The following is an 11953-nucleotide window of genomic DNA, read 5'->3' as shown; positions in this document are numbered from 1 at the left end:
CATGAGAAAATACTTGAGGAGATAATAGTTGAAACTTCCCTAAAATGGGGAAGGAAATAATCACCCAAGTCCAAGAAACCCAGAGAGTCCCAAACAGGATAAACCCAAGGCGAAACACCCCAAGACACATATTAATCAAATTAACAAAGATCAAACACAAAGAACAAATATTAAAAGCAGCAAGGGAAAAACAACAAATAACACACAAGGGAATTCCCATAAGGATAACAGCTGATCTTTCAACAGAAACTCTTCAAGCCAGGAGGGAATGGCAAGACATACTTAAAATGATGAAAGAAAATAACCTACAGCCCAGATTATTGTACCCAGCAAGGATCTCATTCAAGTATGAAAGAGAAATCAAAAGCTTTTCAGACAAGCAAAAGCTGAGAGAATTCTGCACCACCAAACCAGCTCTCCAACAAATACTAAAGGATATTCTCTAGACAGGAAACACAAAAATGGTGTATAAACTCGAACCCAAAACAATAAAGTAAATGGCAACGGGATCATACTTATCAGTAATTACCTTAAACATAAATGGGTTGAATGCCCCAACCAAAAGACAAAGACTGGGTGAATGGATACAAAAACAAGACCCCTACATATGTTGTCTACAAGAGACCCACCTCAAAACAGGGGACACATACAGACTGAAAGTGAAGGGCTGGAAAAAGATTTTTCATGCAAATAGGGACCAAAAGAAAGCAGGAGTCACAATACTCGTATCAGATAAATTAGACTTTAAAACAAAGGCTGTGAAAAGAGACAAAGAAGGTCACTACATAATGATCAAAGGATCAATCCAAGAAGAAGATATAACAATTATAAATATATATCCACCCAACATGGGAGCACCGCAGTATGTAAGACAAATGCTAACAAGTATGAAAGGAGAAATTAAAAACAAAAAAAAAGAATAAATCCTCTGTGTGCCCCTGCTTTCTATTTCCAAAACCTTGATTTGAGCAGAGAATCGTGGGTGGGGCATGGCAGCCCTACAACATGCTGGGACCTGAAAGATGTGTTGCTATTACGATGCTGTTCAGTTACTTCTCCTTTCGTGTGACATCACTCATGTGGCCCGGCTCTCAGGTGGTCCCAATTTACTCCTAGAGGCATCTTACTTGTGACTTCAACCACTGAGTTCTCCTTGGTTTTCTGGTCCCCTAAACATGGCTGTTATGTGATTATTCAGCACCCTGCTCTCCACTAGGTGACAGTGAGCTAATCTGGTCACTGAGAGGGTATGGCCTAAATATCTACCAATGACTCCTTACCTCCAGTTAACATGCTAGAAGACTTTCCATTTTGAATCCTTCCCAATAAACTCTCTTTGATAATGACTCAATGACACATTGGAAAGAAACCAACATTTCCTCCTAATATCAGCCTCAAAATGGGTAGCTTTTACCACGAACATCTGTAGTTCCCTAGTTACTGCATATGGGTCAACAACATATAAAGAAGAATAGTAAATTCTGTGTCTCCCCCCTCCCTCTGATGACAAAGCCTTAAACTAAAGGAATTCGTGGACAATTTCTTGTTTCCAGTTCAGCATGCAAGAAGCTTGAAAGTTGCCACTTGGCCCTAATAAATAAAAGGCTAAACAAACTGAAAAAAAAAATCAGCTCTTCTTAGAATAATAAGAGAAGTATGGACACACAGGGAAAATTGCTGCCTTCAAATTTGGAGAGACAGACAGATAAATACAGAGAAACCCAGCTTACCAGATCAGAAACCCTTAAGCAGAAACCTCTGTGGGAACCACTGACAGAGTATGGAAAGCTGAACTGTAATTAGGAAACTGCTGGTGGCTCAGCAGCAACAAGACTGAGAGATTAAAAACTCCAGGGGCACCCAGCCATGGGGACTGGGGGAGCACACTTTCACCTGCAGGAGCTCACTAGGTCCTCCAGTGAATATTGGAGAAACCCTCCCCTCATGTATCTAATAGGTGAAGGAGAAAAGGAAGCATTTGAGTATTCCAGAGCATTCTGTTCTTCTGCACAAGGTCCACCCCCAGGAGAAACTGTTTAACCACAGCCAAATTGCTGAGGTTTTACCAGAACCTAACTGATCTGCAGAAAAGGAAATACTCAACTCCATCTGATTTTAGATTTCCACTTGGAAGAAGGAACATACCCATCTCTAGCCCCATCTAGCCAGCCTGTCCCATCTAACAGGGAGTGGGGGCAAAGACTGAGAAGCAGTTGTGAAGTCCAGAGGCAAAACCTCACTAAGACTGAGATCTAATCATAGGACTGTAAAGTCTTTCATTATGCCCACACCTTACTGGCATATTACTAAAGGTCTACTTATAGCAGCTACTTTTGACTCAGAGGGTAAAGAATCCACCTGCAGTCAGGAGACCTGGATTTGATTCCTGGATTGAGAAGATCCCCTGGAGAAGGAAATGGCAACCCACTTGAGTATTCTTGCCTGGAGAACCCACATGGACAGAGGAGCCTGGCGGGCTACAGTCCATGGTGTCCCAAAGAATCAGACAAAACTGAATGATTAACACTTTCACTTTTACCTAGTATGAGCTATCTACTTATGGAGAAAAATCAAATCATATCTAGCTATCAAGGAAACAATTACAAGACACAGGAAAGGGCAAAAACACAACTTGCAGAGACAGAGCAAACACCAGAGCTTGACTCAGATACAGCGGGGATGTTGGAATTATCAGACCAGGAATTTAAAACAATTATGATTAATATGCTAAGGGCTCTAATGGATGAAGCAGAACGAATGCAAAAACAGACAACATAAGCTACATAAGAGAGATGGAAGTTCCAAGAAAGAAGCAAAAAGAAATGCTAGCAATCAAAAACACTGTAACAGAAAGGAAGGATATCTTTGATGGCTTTATTATTAGACTAGACACAGCTGAAGAAAGAATCTCTGGCCTTGGAGATATCTCAGTAGAAGCCTCCAAAACTGAAAAAGCAGAGAGAGCAAAGACAGAAAAAAAAAAAAAAAAACACAACAGAACAGAATATCTAAGAACTGTGAGAGAGCTAAGGTGTAACATACACATTACAGGAAATCAGGGGAGACTGTTAGGGGATTTTGCCCCTCTAATCATGATATGTGACTATGACATCTCTATATTCAAGAAAGTTTCAAAGTGAGTGGAGGGAGAAGCTCTGCTCCTTTAGGTCTTTGTTAAAAGAAGAAATGGACCTGGACCCAGCAGAGTCCTCATTCTGGGCTCTGCATCACTTACTCCTCCTCTTTCCAATATTTCTCAAATCATAGATAATTCTCAAAACCATTTCACTTACACTATCTCATTTGAACCTCACAAAAACTCCTCCCCTTCCTGTCATGTCATCTCTGATCTGTTCAGCAGACATTGTGGTCCTGGGAAATGGAAAGAGATGTGCACCTGAAAACAAATTAAACCAAAATTACCAGAAAATTGCCCAGGAAAAAATTTTTTTTTGAAAACTGAGATTGTAAAATCTTTCATTTGGTGGACTATAAAAGTGCAGGTAAGGAGACATCTCTCTCAGCTATTGATATTAATATAAAATGCCTAAGATAAAACACCATTTAAAAGTTCTGCTTTTAATTTCTACAGATTGCCCAATTATATTTCCAGCACATAACTGATGGAAATTAATCCTTGAAGTAGAAGGTTAATGCTTAGCATTCAGAAGAATGAGAGAATATATTATAACATAGCAAACTTATTTAGAAAATCAACTGCAGAAACTTAATTTAGGAAGCCAACTGTACACACTCAAGTTTTAATTTCCCTCTGAAATTACCTAGATTCATATTAATCTTTAAACACTAAAACAGTAATCCTTTAGGATTACAAAACCAAAACTCTCTCTGCTGAAATTTTGTTTTAATCTATCTTAACCATATTGAGAAAAATCCCAGTGGCCTTACCTTGACTGGATGAATCATAAATAAATCCATTAATCAGGTACAAATAATTAAATACAAATAATTTCAGGGACCAAAAATAAGCGCCAGATCAAATCAGATCCTGCGGATCTATAACACTGTGTTCCTTTGCCTAGACAGGGAATCTAAATGACACAAAACCCCTCCAATAGAAAAGGAAAAAAAAAAAAAAAACCCAACTCTCCCCACCCTCCACCCCAGGCCACTGCAGAAGCAAAGTTTTCAGGAGAGTTGCAAACTGAAAAGGGAACTTGGCTGAGATGACTGCAAGGCATTCCTCACATTTAGAGAAGGAAAACTTTGGATTCTGTTGCCAGGTCATAGACTTATTGTTGATTTGTGTGTGTATGGCCCTGGTCAACTTTGATGGAAAGTACTAGTTGCTCAGTTGTATTCAAGTCTTTGAGACCCCATGTGCTGTAGCTCTCCAGGTTCCTCTGTTCATGTAACTTGATTAAACAACTTTTAATGGCTATTTACATTTACATGTAATGGATTGTTTGTTTTGGATTTACATGTCTTAAAAATAATATCCTGTTTGGCAAAATATGTTTTAAAAACATGTTTAATATGTTTTCTGTATGATTATAGAGTATAATTTCTGAGCCCTGGTTCATTTATTTATAACATTTGCATTACTCTAAGAAGTTGGAGAATAGGGTCATCCTATTTTATTGAATTTAGCTTCCAATCCTAATTCCTGGCATGTTGTTTTATATTTAAATGAATAATGAACTCTACTGTCTTCAATCTAGCAAGATCTAATCAGTACTATTGGAGAAAGTGCTGCCTTGGGAGCTGCGGGCATTGTTATCTGGGGAGACATGAATTTGACTTCATCTAAGGTAAGATAGTACCTTAGGGGTGTAGTTACTATTATTTAAATTCTTGCTCTGTCCTCCAATAAAACTTTAATCAGATCTCTCAGGTCTCCCACAGTAAACCTGTTTTATGATTAAAGTCCAATTTAGCACCTGATATACAGAAGGTGCAATAAAGGGGAAATTTTGCTAAGATATTAATCATAATACTGACCATTGTTGAATACTTACTATATGGAAAGTTATGACCAACCTCGATTGCGTATTCAAAGCAGAGATATTACTTTCCCAACAAAGGTCCATCTAGTCAAGGCTATGGTTTTTCCAGTAGTCATGTATGGATGTGAGAGTTGGACTGTGAAGAAAGCTGAGTGCCAAAGAATTGATTCTTTTGAACTGTGGTGTTGGAGAAGACTCTTGAGAGTCCCTTGGACTGCAAGAAGATCCAACCAGTCCATTCTAAAGGAGACCCATCCCAGGTGTTCATTGGAAGGACTGATGCTGAGGCTGAAAGTCCAATACTTTGGCCACCTCATGCGAAGAGTTGACTCATTGGAAAAGACCCTGATGTTGGGAGGGATTGGCAGCAGGAGGAGAAGGGGACAACAGAGGATGAGATGGCTGGATGGCATCACCGACTCGATGCACATGAGTTTGGGTGAACTCCAGGAGTTGGTGATGGACAGGGAGGCCTGGCATGATGCAATTCATGGGGTTGCAAAGAGTGGGACACGACTGAGCAACTGAACTGAACTGAACTGAGGATTGTACTAAGTGCTTTTTTGTTTTGGATTTGCTCACTAATCATAAAACCCTAATGAGGTAGGGACTAGCATCCTCATTTATAGATGAGGAAATGGAAGGAAATCTAACTATAAGAGCTACTTAGGCTTGCTAACGGTGAAGCTGCCACTAACCACAAATGGTACAACTCTGGAGCCCTTACGTTTAGCCATTATATAAAATGTGTGATAGCGTATTTTGAAAAATGGAATCAGATAGTAATTTTTAACATCTACACTGAACCTATTTTTCTTCTTTGGAGAAATTAGCTGAAAATTAATAGTATTTAAAGTAAGGTGTATGTTTTTTTTCAAATTTCTTCCAGCTCACATACTATCTACTCTGTCTCTCTAGTTTTCTCCAGTCCACAGTAATTGCAATCTCTTCTGTATTTCCAAATGCTGTCTGTTCATATCTCTATAGTGTAATACATTTTGCTTTGAATTATACTATTTGTTTCCTCAATGATTTTATTAAATTGAATTTTTGCAAGTTCATGGTGATTTGATATTTTTTTAATTTCACATGCTCAAGTTGTTGCTCCTAAGATGCTGCTCATGAAACTATTTGTGACGATATAAAGTTTAAGTCTCCTCTGTCCACCTATGAGAATTAGGTAGACACTGAGAGGATCAGTATCTGACTCTCCAGCTGTGATATTTCCCCTCCAGTCCATGCAGTTCCTGAAAAGATGGTCATCAGGAAGCTGGGTACACAACCAGGTGGCCTCCATTTGGAACACACAATAGGAAGAATGCACAAATGACCCAGTCAGCCTTCTAGGCATCCCTGTCTTTGAATTATGCAGAGGTGGCTTGATCCCAGGGCGTTAGATATTACAGCATAACTAACAGGAAAATCCGGAAGGCTCAGGTTGACAGTCAACAATAATTTGGTAGAACAGGAGGATTCAGGTTCTAACACAACGCTGAAGGGTACACACACCTGAAAGGTGGCTAGAAGACAGAACTCTGGCATGATTTCTAAATTTCGGCTTGTTCCTCTTTTTTTCACACTGCTTAACTTGGGATCTAGGAGGAAGAAGAAACAAGGATGTAAATTGTAAGAAGGCATGGTCACGTATGCTGATGCTGGGGCCCATTTCCAAGCTCAGTTAGTCTACCGTAACCTGATGTCCATCTCCTGTCGTGACCATCTCTCACGTTTTCAGGTCTGGGTGCCCTGTGTTACAGCACCTGAGCCTAAGACTTCACAGGCAGGAACCAAGCCATTAAGTTTCAATCCAGTTCAAAGAGCTGCCTTGTGGGTCTAGATGCACCCACCCTACCAGTACTAGAAAAAACACTAAATCCCATTTGTTTCTACATTTCTAGGGCAACTGTACAAAGGTGAAGCAGTTTGTGAGTTCTGATTTAGGGAGCTACATAGTCAATGTGACCAGAGCCGCTGAGGTGTGCAGCCTTCATGTCTGCAGGAATAATGGGAGATGCATAAGGAAGGTATGGAAAATGCCTGATTACCTTCACCTGAACCCTGCGAGTTACCACATAGAGGCCTCTGAGGATGGAGAATTTACTGTGAAAGGCAGAGCATCTGATACAGACCTGGCAGTGCTGGCGGAGAGATTCTCCTGTCATTGTTATCAGGGATACCAAGGGGCTGACTGCAGGGAAATGAAGACGGCTGATGGCTGCTCTGGGCCTTCCTCTTTTTCGGGCTCACTACTCACACTGTGTCTGCTGGTTTCCACAGGTTATCAGAGCCGTCAGTGGTGAGATAATTGAGCTTAAAGGGAATTGTTTGGCCTCTAGAGTCATCACTTAGGGAAGAGATGAAACTTGTGACAGTTTTTTTCTCACATGAAATCCATTGAGAGGCACTATAAGTAGACATGTGTGTCACTTGATATAAACAGGAAACATTGCATTCTTTGGCTCCAATTTGGCTAAGAAGCCAGACCCAGGAGTAAAACCAATGCACTCTTCTTCCTTACTGGAATGTTTAAGCTATATTTAACCTAGAACTAATATATTTTAGTCTTCACATGAATATAGATACATAAAAGTGTACACATAAATACTAAATTATTGAGTTCAAAGACTGGTTTTCCAGCTAGCAATTTACTTAAGTATATATTACTAAGCAATTATCTGCTTTAACAAATGGGGTCACCTCAGGGTGTGACCTGGTCATCTGGTCCATTGAAGAGGATCAAATGCAGAATTCCCATTCAAGCCTATGTTTAAACTTCTTCCGGCTTCTTCTCCTTGCCCGGGCCCAGTGAATGCAGAACCAGTGACTGATGTAACTTCTTAGAAGGGCACGGGAACTGAGGCGAGGGGAGCTGTAGTCAACTCCCTGTGAAGACATCTATTCCATCGTGGTGCCTCTCTCACCCACCATGACCCTCCCTCATAGACGCTGGTCATGTAAATACAGTGGAAGACTTCAGGATAGTATTCATGCTTGCCTAGGCTGACATTGCTCTAGATGTAGAAACTGGAGCCATGCTAGTAACCCAAAATCATTAATAAAAAATATTTTAGTAAACAACATTTAAGGGACCCAGAAGTGCAGTTGTGAAGGGATCCTACTAAGAAATATTCAATATTTTGGCCCTCATATGTAAGTTTAGAGTAGTGATTTTCGAATCAGTTTAATTTTGATTTGAATCACTGTTTCACTATCCTTCTGGCCTTGTAACTCTGGGCAGGTTACTCATAGTCCTTTTTCATCTGAAATTTGTTAATATAATTCCTAACTCAGTGAATTGTTCTGAAGAATAAGTGGGATAACACATCCCATGCATACTTCAGCTATTAATACATGTTGCTGATCTTCAGTTATCTTTCTTGATCACCAAAGTAATGGAAACACATCGGAAAAAGCAGAGTCTTGGGCAATTTTGTCTTTCTGATGTTATGTTCTATATATAATCACTTATGCATGTGTTCTCTTGAAAGGCCTGTTTCAGTTGATAGGATTTCCTTTTAGGAGATGATCTACTTGGAAGGTAAACTCAAGAAGGTATGATGCTATTATGGAAGGCGTGAGAGTTGATTCACCGTTCGCCTCTGCCTCTGTTGTCTTTCTGTGAAAGATGATACAGGTGTGCCCTTTTCAACTCTGTGTCCCTGCTTGTCAGGGGTTACTGACATTGTGACACTGTGAAGGTCTAATTTCTAAATGTAAAATACAATCAAATCAAAATAAAAAATTTTATAATACCACTAAAGACAGGTAGCATCATGTAGGTTAACTTTTTAAAATTTTTCATTTTGTAATTTTCATATCAAAGACATGAAACCTTATAGAAAATTTGTAACTAAAAGAAATGATGGAAATCACCAATAATCACTATAATATATACTGGTAACTTTTGGTATATTTCCTTCTAACCTTTCTTCTAAAAATGCTTTTTTAAACATGATTGTAAATAAAAATACATGCATACCTTTGCATCTTGTGTTTTTCATTTATCTATACATTACAGTTTTCATGCTAATTCATAGTCTTAATAAATATTATTTAAATTATTTTAAGGTCATATCTGGATATAGCAATTTTCCTTAAATTTTGATTTTTAAATATCAAACATTTACTATTTATTCCTTTCATCACTTCATGGCAAATAGATGGGGAAACAATGGAAACAGTGACAGACTTTATTTTCTTGGGCTCCAAAATCACTGCAGATGGTGACTGCAGCCATAACATTAAAAGATGCTTGCTCCTTGGAAGAAAAGTTATGACAAACCTAGACAGCATATTAAAAAGCAGAGACATTACTTTGTCAACAAAGGTCCGTCTAGTCAAAGCTGTGATTTTTTCAGTAGTCATGCATGGATGTGAGAGTTGGATTATAAAGAAAGCTGAGCACTGAAGAATTGATGTTTTTGAACTGTGGTTTTTGGAAAAGACTCCTGAGAGTCCCCTGGACTGCCAATCCTAAAGGAAATCAATCCTGAATATTCAATGGAAAGACTGAAGCTGAAGCTCCAATACTTTGGCCACCTGATGCAAAGAACAGACTCATTAGAAAAGACCCTGATGCTGGGAAAGATTGAAGGCAGGAGAAGGGGACGACAGAGGATGAGATGGTTGGATGGCATTACTGACTCAATGGACATGAGTCTGAGCAATCTCTGGGAATTGGTGAAGGACAGGGAGCCCTGGCGTGCTGCAGTCCATGGGGTTGCAGAGTCGGACAGGACTGAGCAACTATACAATAACATCAACCCCTCATTAGAGAAGACAATTTCTGTATCATCTTTCTAATTCATTCATTCACTCACCTATTAATTAATTTGGACATTAATCAACATATTAAACATTACTTCTCATCAGGCTTTGAAATATATCCTGAACAAAACAAAAGGCCTTGCCTTCATAGAGCTCATAGTCTTTCTGGGAAGACAGACTTTCAATGCACAAAAAAGCAGTTTGCATCAGATGTTAGATCTATGGGAAAAATAGAACAGAGCTGGGGAGGGTGGATATTCATATGTTGGGTGGCTTTGAGCAGATAATGTTTGAATGATAGAGAGTTGGCTGTGGGGATATTTGGGGGAGGGTATTGCAGGCAAATGTATCAGAAGTGCACATTTGGGAGTGGGCCTGGTATGTTCAGGCAGAGCCTAGAGTGCACTGTGGTGGGATACTTCCCTTTACCATCAGTTTCCCCTATCATTTTCTGGTCTTTAGCATTCATTACCATCTGACATAGTACAGGTTATACATATTTGCTTATTTTCTGTCTTCTCTTACTAGAATGTAAACTAGGAAAATGAGGATTACATTTTGTTCACTGCCAGAACACTACTTGGTACAGTACCTGGCACACAGTAGGTGCCCAATAAGTACTTGAGTGAATGAATAAATGAGTGTTTCAGAAACCTGAATCAGTGGAAGTTATGTTACAGATTTTTAAAAAAAATTCTGCACATTGATAGTTACTGCAAATCATTCTCCAGCGTCGTTCTCTTCTTATCCTAGTGCATGAGCCTCTGAAATCACATAGTTCAACTCCCCTGTGAAGAGCTGAGGCCTGAAGAGAATAAATCACTCAGCAAAGTCAAAGAGCCAGTTTGCAAAAGAGAGCAATATGAAATCTGAGTTGCCACATTTTCTCTTCACCATAATTCTTATTGCAACACAATCCAAATATATCCATTCAGCTTTTGACCATCAACTTAATATGTGTTTACTAATTTGGGCTGTGACTACTGATTATGTTGTCAGTCTCCAGATCTCCCAGCTGCAGATGGTCTGTTTAATTTGGCTCAATGCTCCTGGACAGGAAGTCCACCTTTAAAAGCTGCTTAATGATGGCCACAGCTTCTTGGGACTGTCCTAACTTCCCTTTATGGAAACAGCAAGGTGTTCAGGCTCTCTGATCTTCAGTGTTCTCCTTGACAGAAGGAAGATGATAATGGTATCCTTTCCCCTTTTATATAGTTTTGATCATATCAAGTAGATAAAATACTTAGCATAATACCTGGCACATAGAAATCCCCTACCAAATGTATTGCCAAGCACTTTCAACAGTACAGTGGGATAGCATTCAGCTTAAAAAGGAATGAGGAAGCTCTCTATCTGCTAATGTCAAAGAAGTCTAAAATACAAGTGTTTTGTTTAGGTTTTATTTTGACTTCTCTCTGATCATATTGAGGGAGACTCAATCTTACCCATGTCCAATTACATTTTAGAAAGAATTCCCAGAGATAGTTAACCTAATCTGAAGTTTCTTAAGCATCTTTTGGGGATGCAACTCTAAAATACACAAATATAAACGCCATAAGTGACTGGCCAACTAAGTTCAAGGACATAATAATCTCATTAAGAAAAGAGAACCAGAAGAAAACATTACCAAGCCATGTACATCAAATATAAAGTGATATATAGAGCTATCAATTTTTAAGCTATTTGCTTATTCTAAATGTTGAGCAGCAGCTCTATTGTTATTATAACTTAAAATTACAGAATAAAATCTAATACTGGGAAAATAGTTTGTCAAAGTGATGCTCATATTAATATTATCCCTTTCGTTTCTATCAGAGGACTAAATATATAAAAAGTTACTTCTTCCTTTGTCTTTATTACTAATCTTAAGAACTTGGAAAATGTTTAATGTTAACTGAATGTTCATTTATGAACTTGACACTTTGTTCCTCTCTGTGAGCCCAAGAACCATCAATTTTTCATTTCAAATACCACTTTTATTGTGCAAACTTAGAACAGGGTACTCTGTTCTGTGTCTGGAAAGTAGAAGTCTTAGGTCATTATTGAGACTAGTTACTGCATTTTAAAATATACTTATTTATTTATTCCCCTGGGTCAGGTCTTAGCTGTGACACATTGGATCTTTGCTGCAGAATGCTGGATCTTTCATTGCACTGAAACTTCTCTCTACTTGTGTTGGCATGGGCTCCATGTGGGCTCAGTAGTCGCAATGCACAGGC

The 11953-nt window shown here is 38.9% G+C and overlaps 1 protein-coding gene across 1 annotated transcript in view; it reads left to right on the top strand.

Annotated features, from left to right (window-relative positions):
* Positions 1–7267, top strand: part of LOC104982410 (hyaluronidase-4-like) — a 12401-nt gene extending 5134 nt beyond the window's left edge. The window contains exons 2-3 of the mRNA XM_010831770.1: positions 4683–4772; positions 6866–7267. Of these exons, the coding sequence (XP_010830072.1) occupies positions 4683–4772; positions 6866–7267 (492 nt within the window). The remainder of the gene's footprint in view (positions 1–4682; positions 4773–6865) is intronic.
* Positions 7268–11953: the final 4686 nt, after the last annotated feature.

Source organism: Bison bison, unplaced genomic scaffold (assembly GCF_000754665.1).
Source record: "Bison bison bison isolate TAMUID 2011002044 unplaced genomic scaffold, Bison_UMD1.0 scf7180017864530, whole genome shotgun sequence".
NCBI lineage: Eukaryota > Metazoa > Chordata > Mammalia > Artiodactyla > Bovidae > Bison > Bison bison.
Note: the sequence above shows the minus strand (reverse complement) of the source record. Positions and strands in the feature narration are given on the sequence as shown.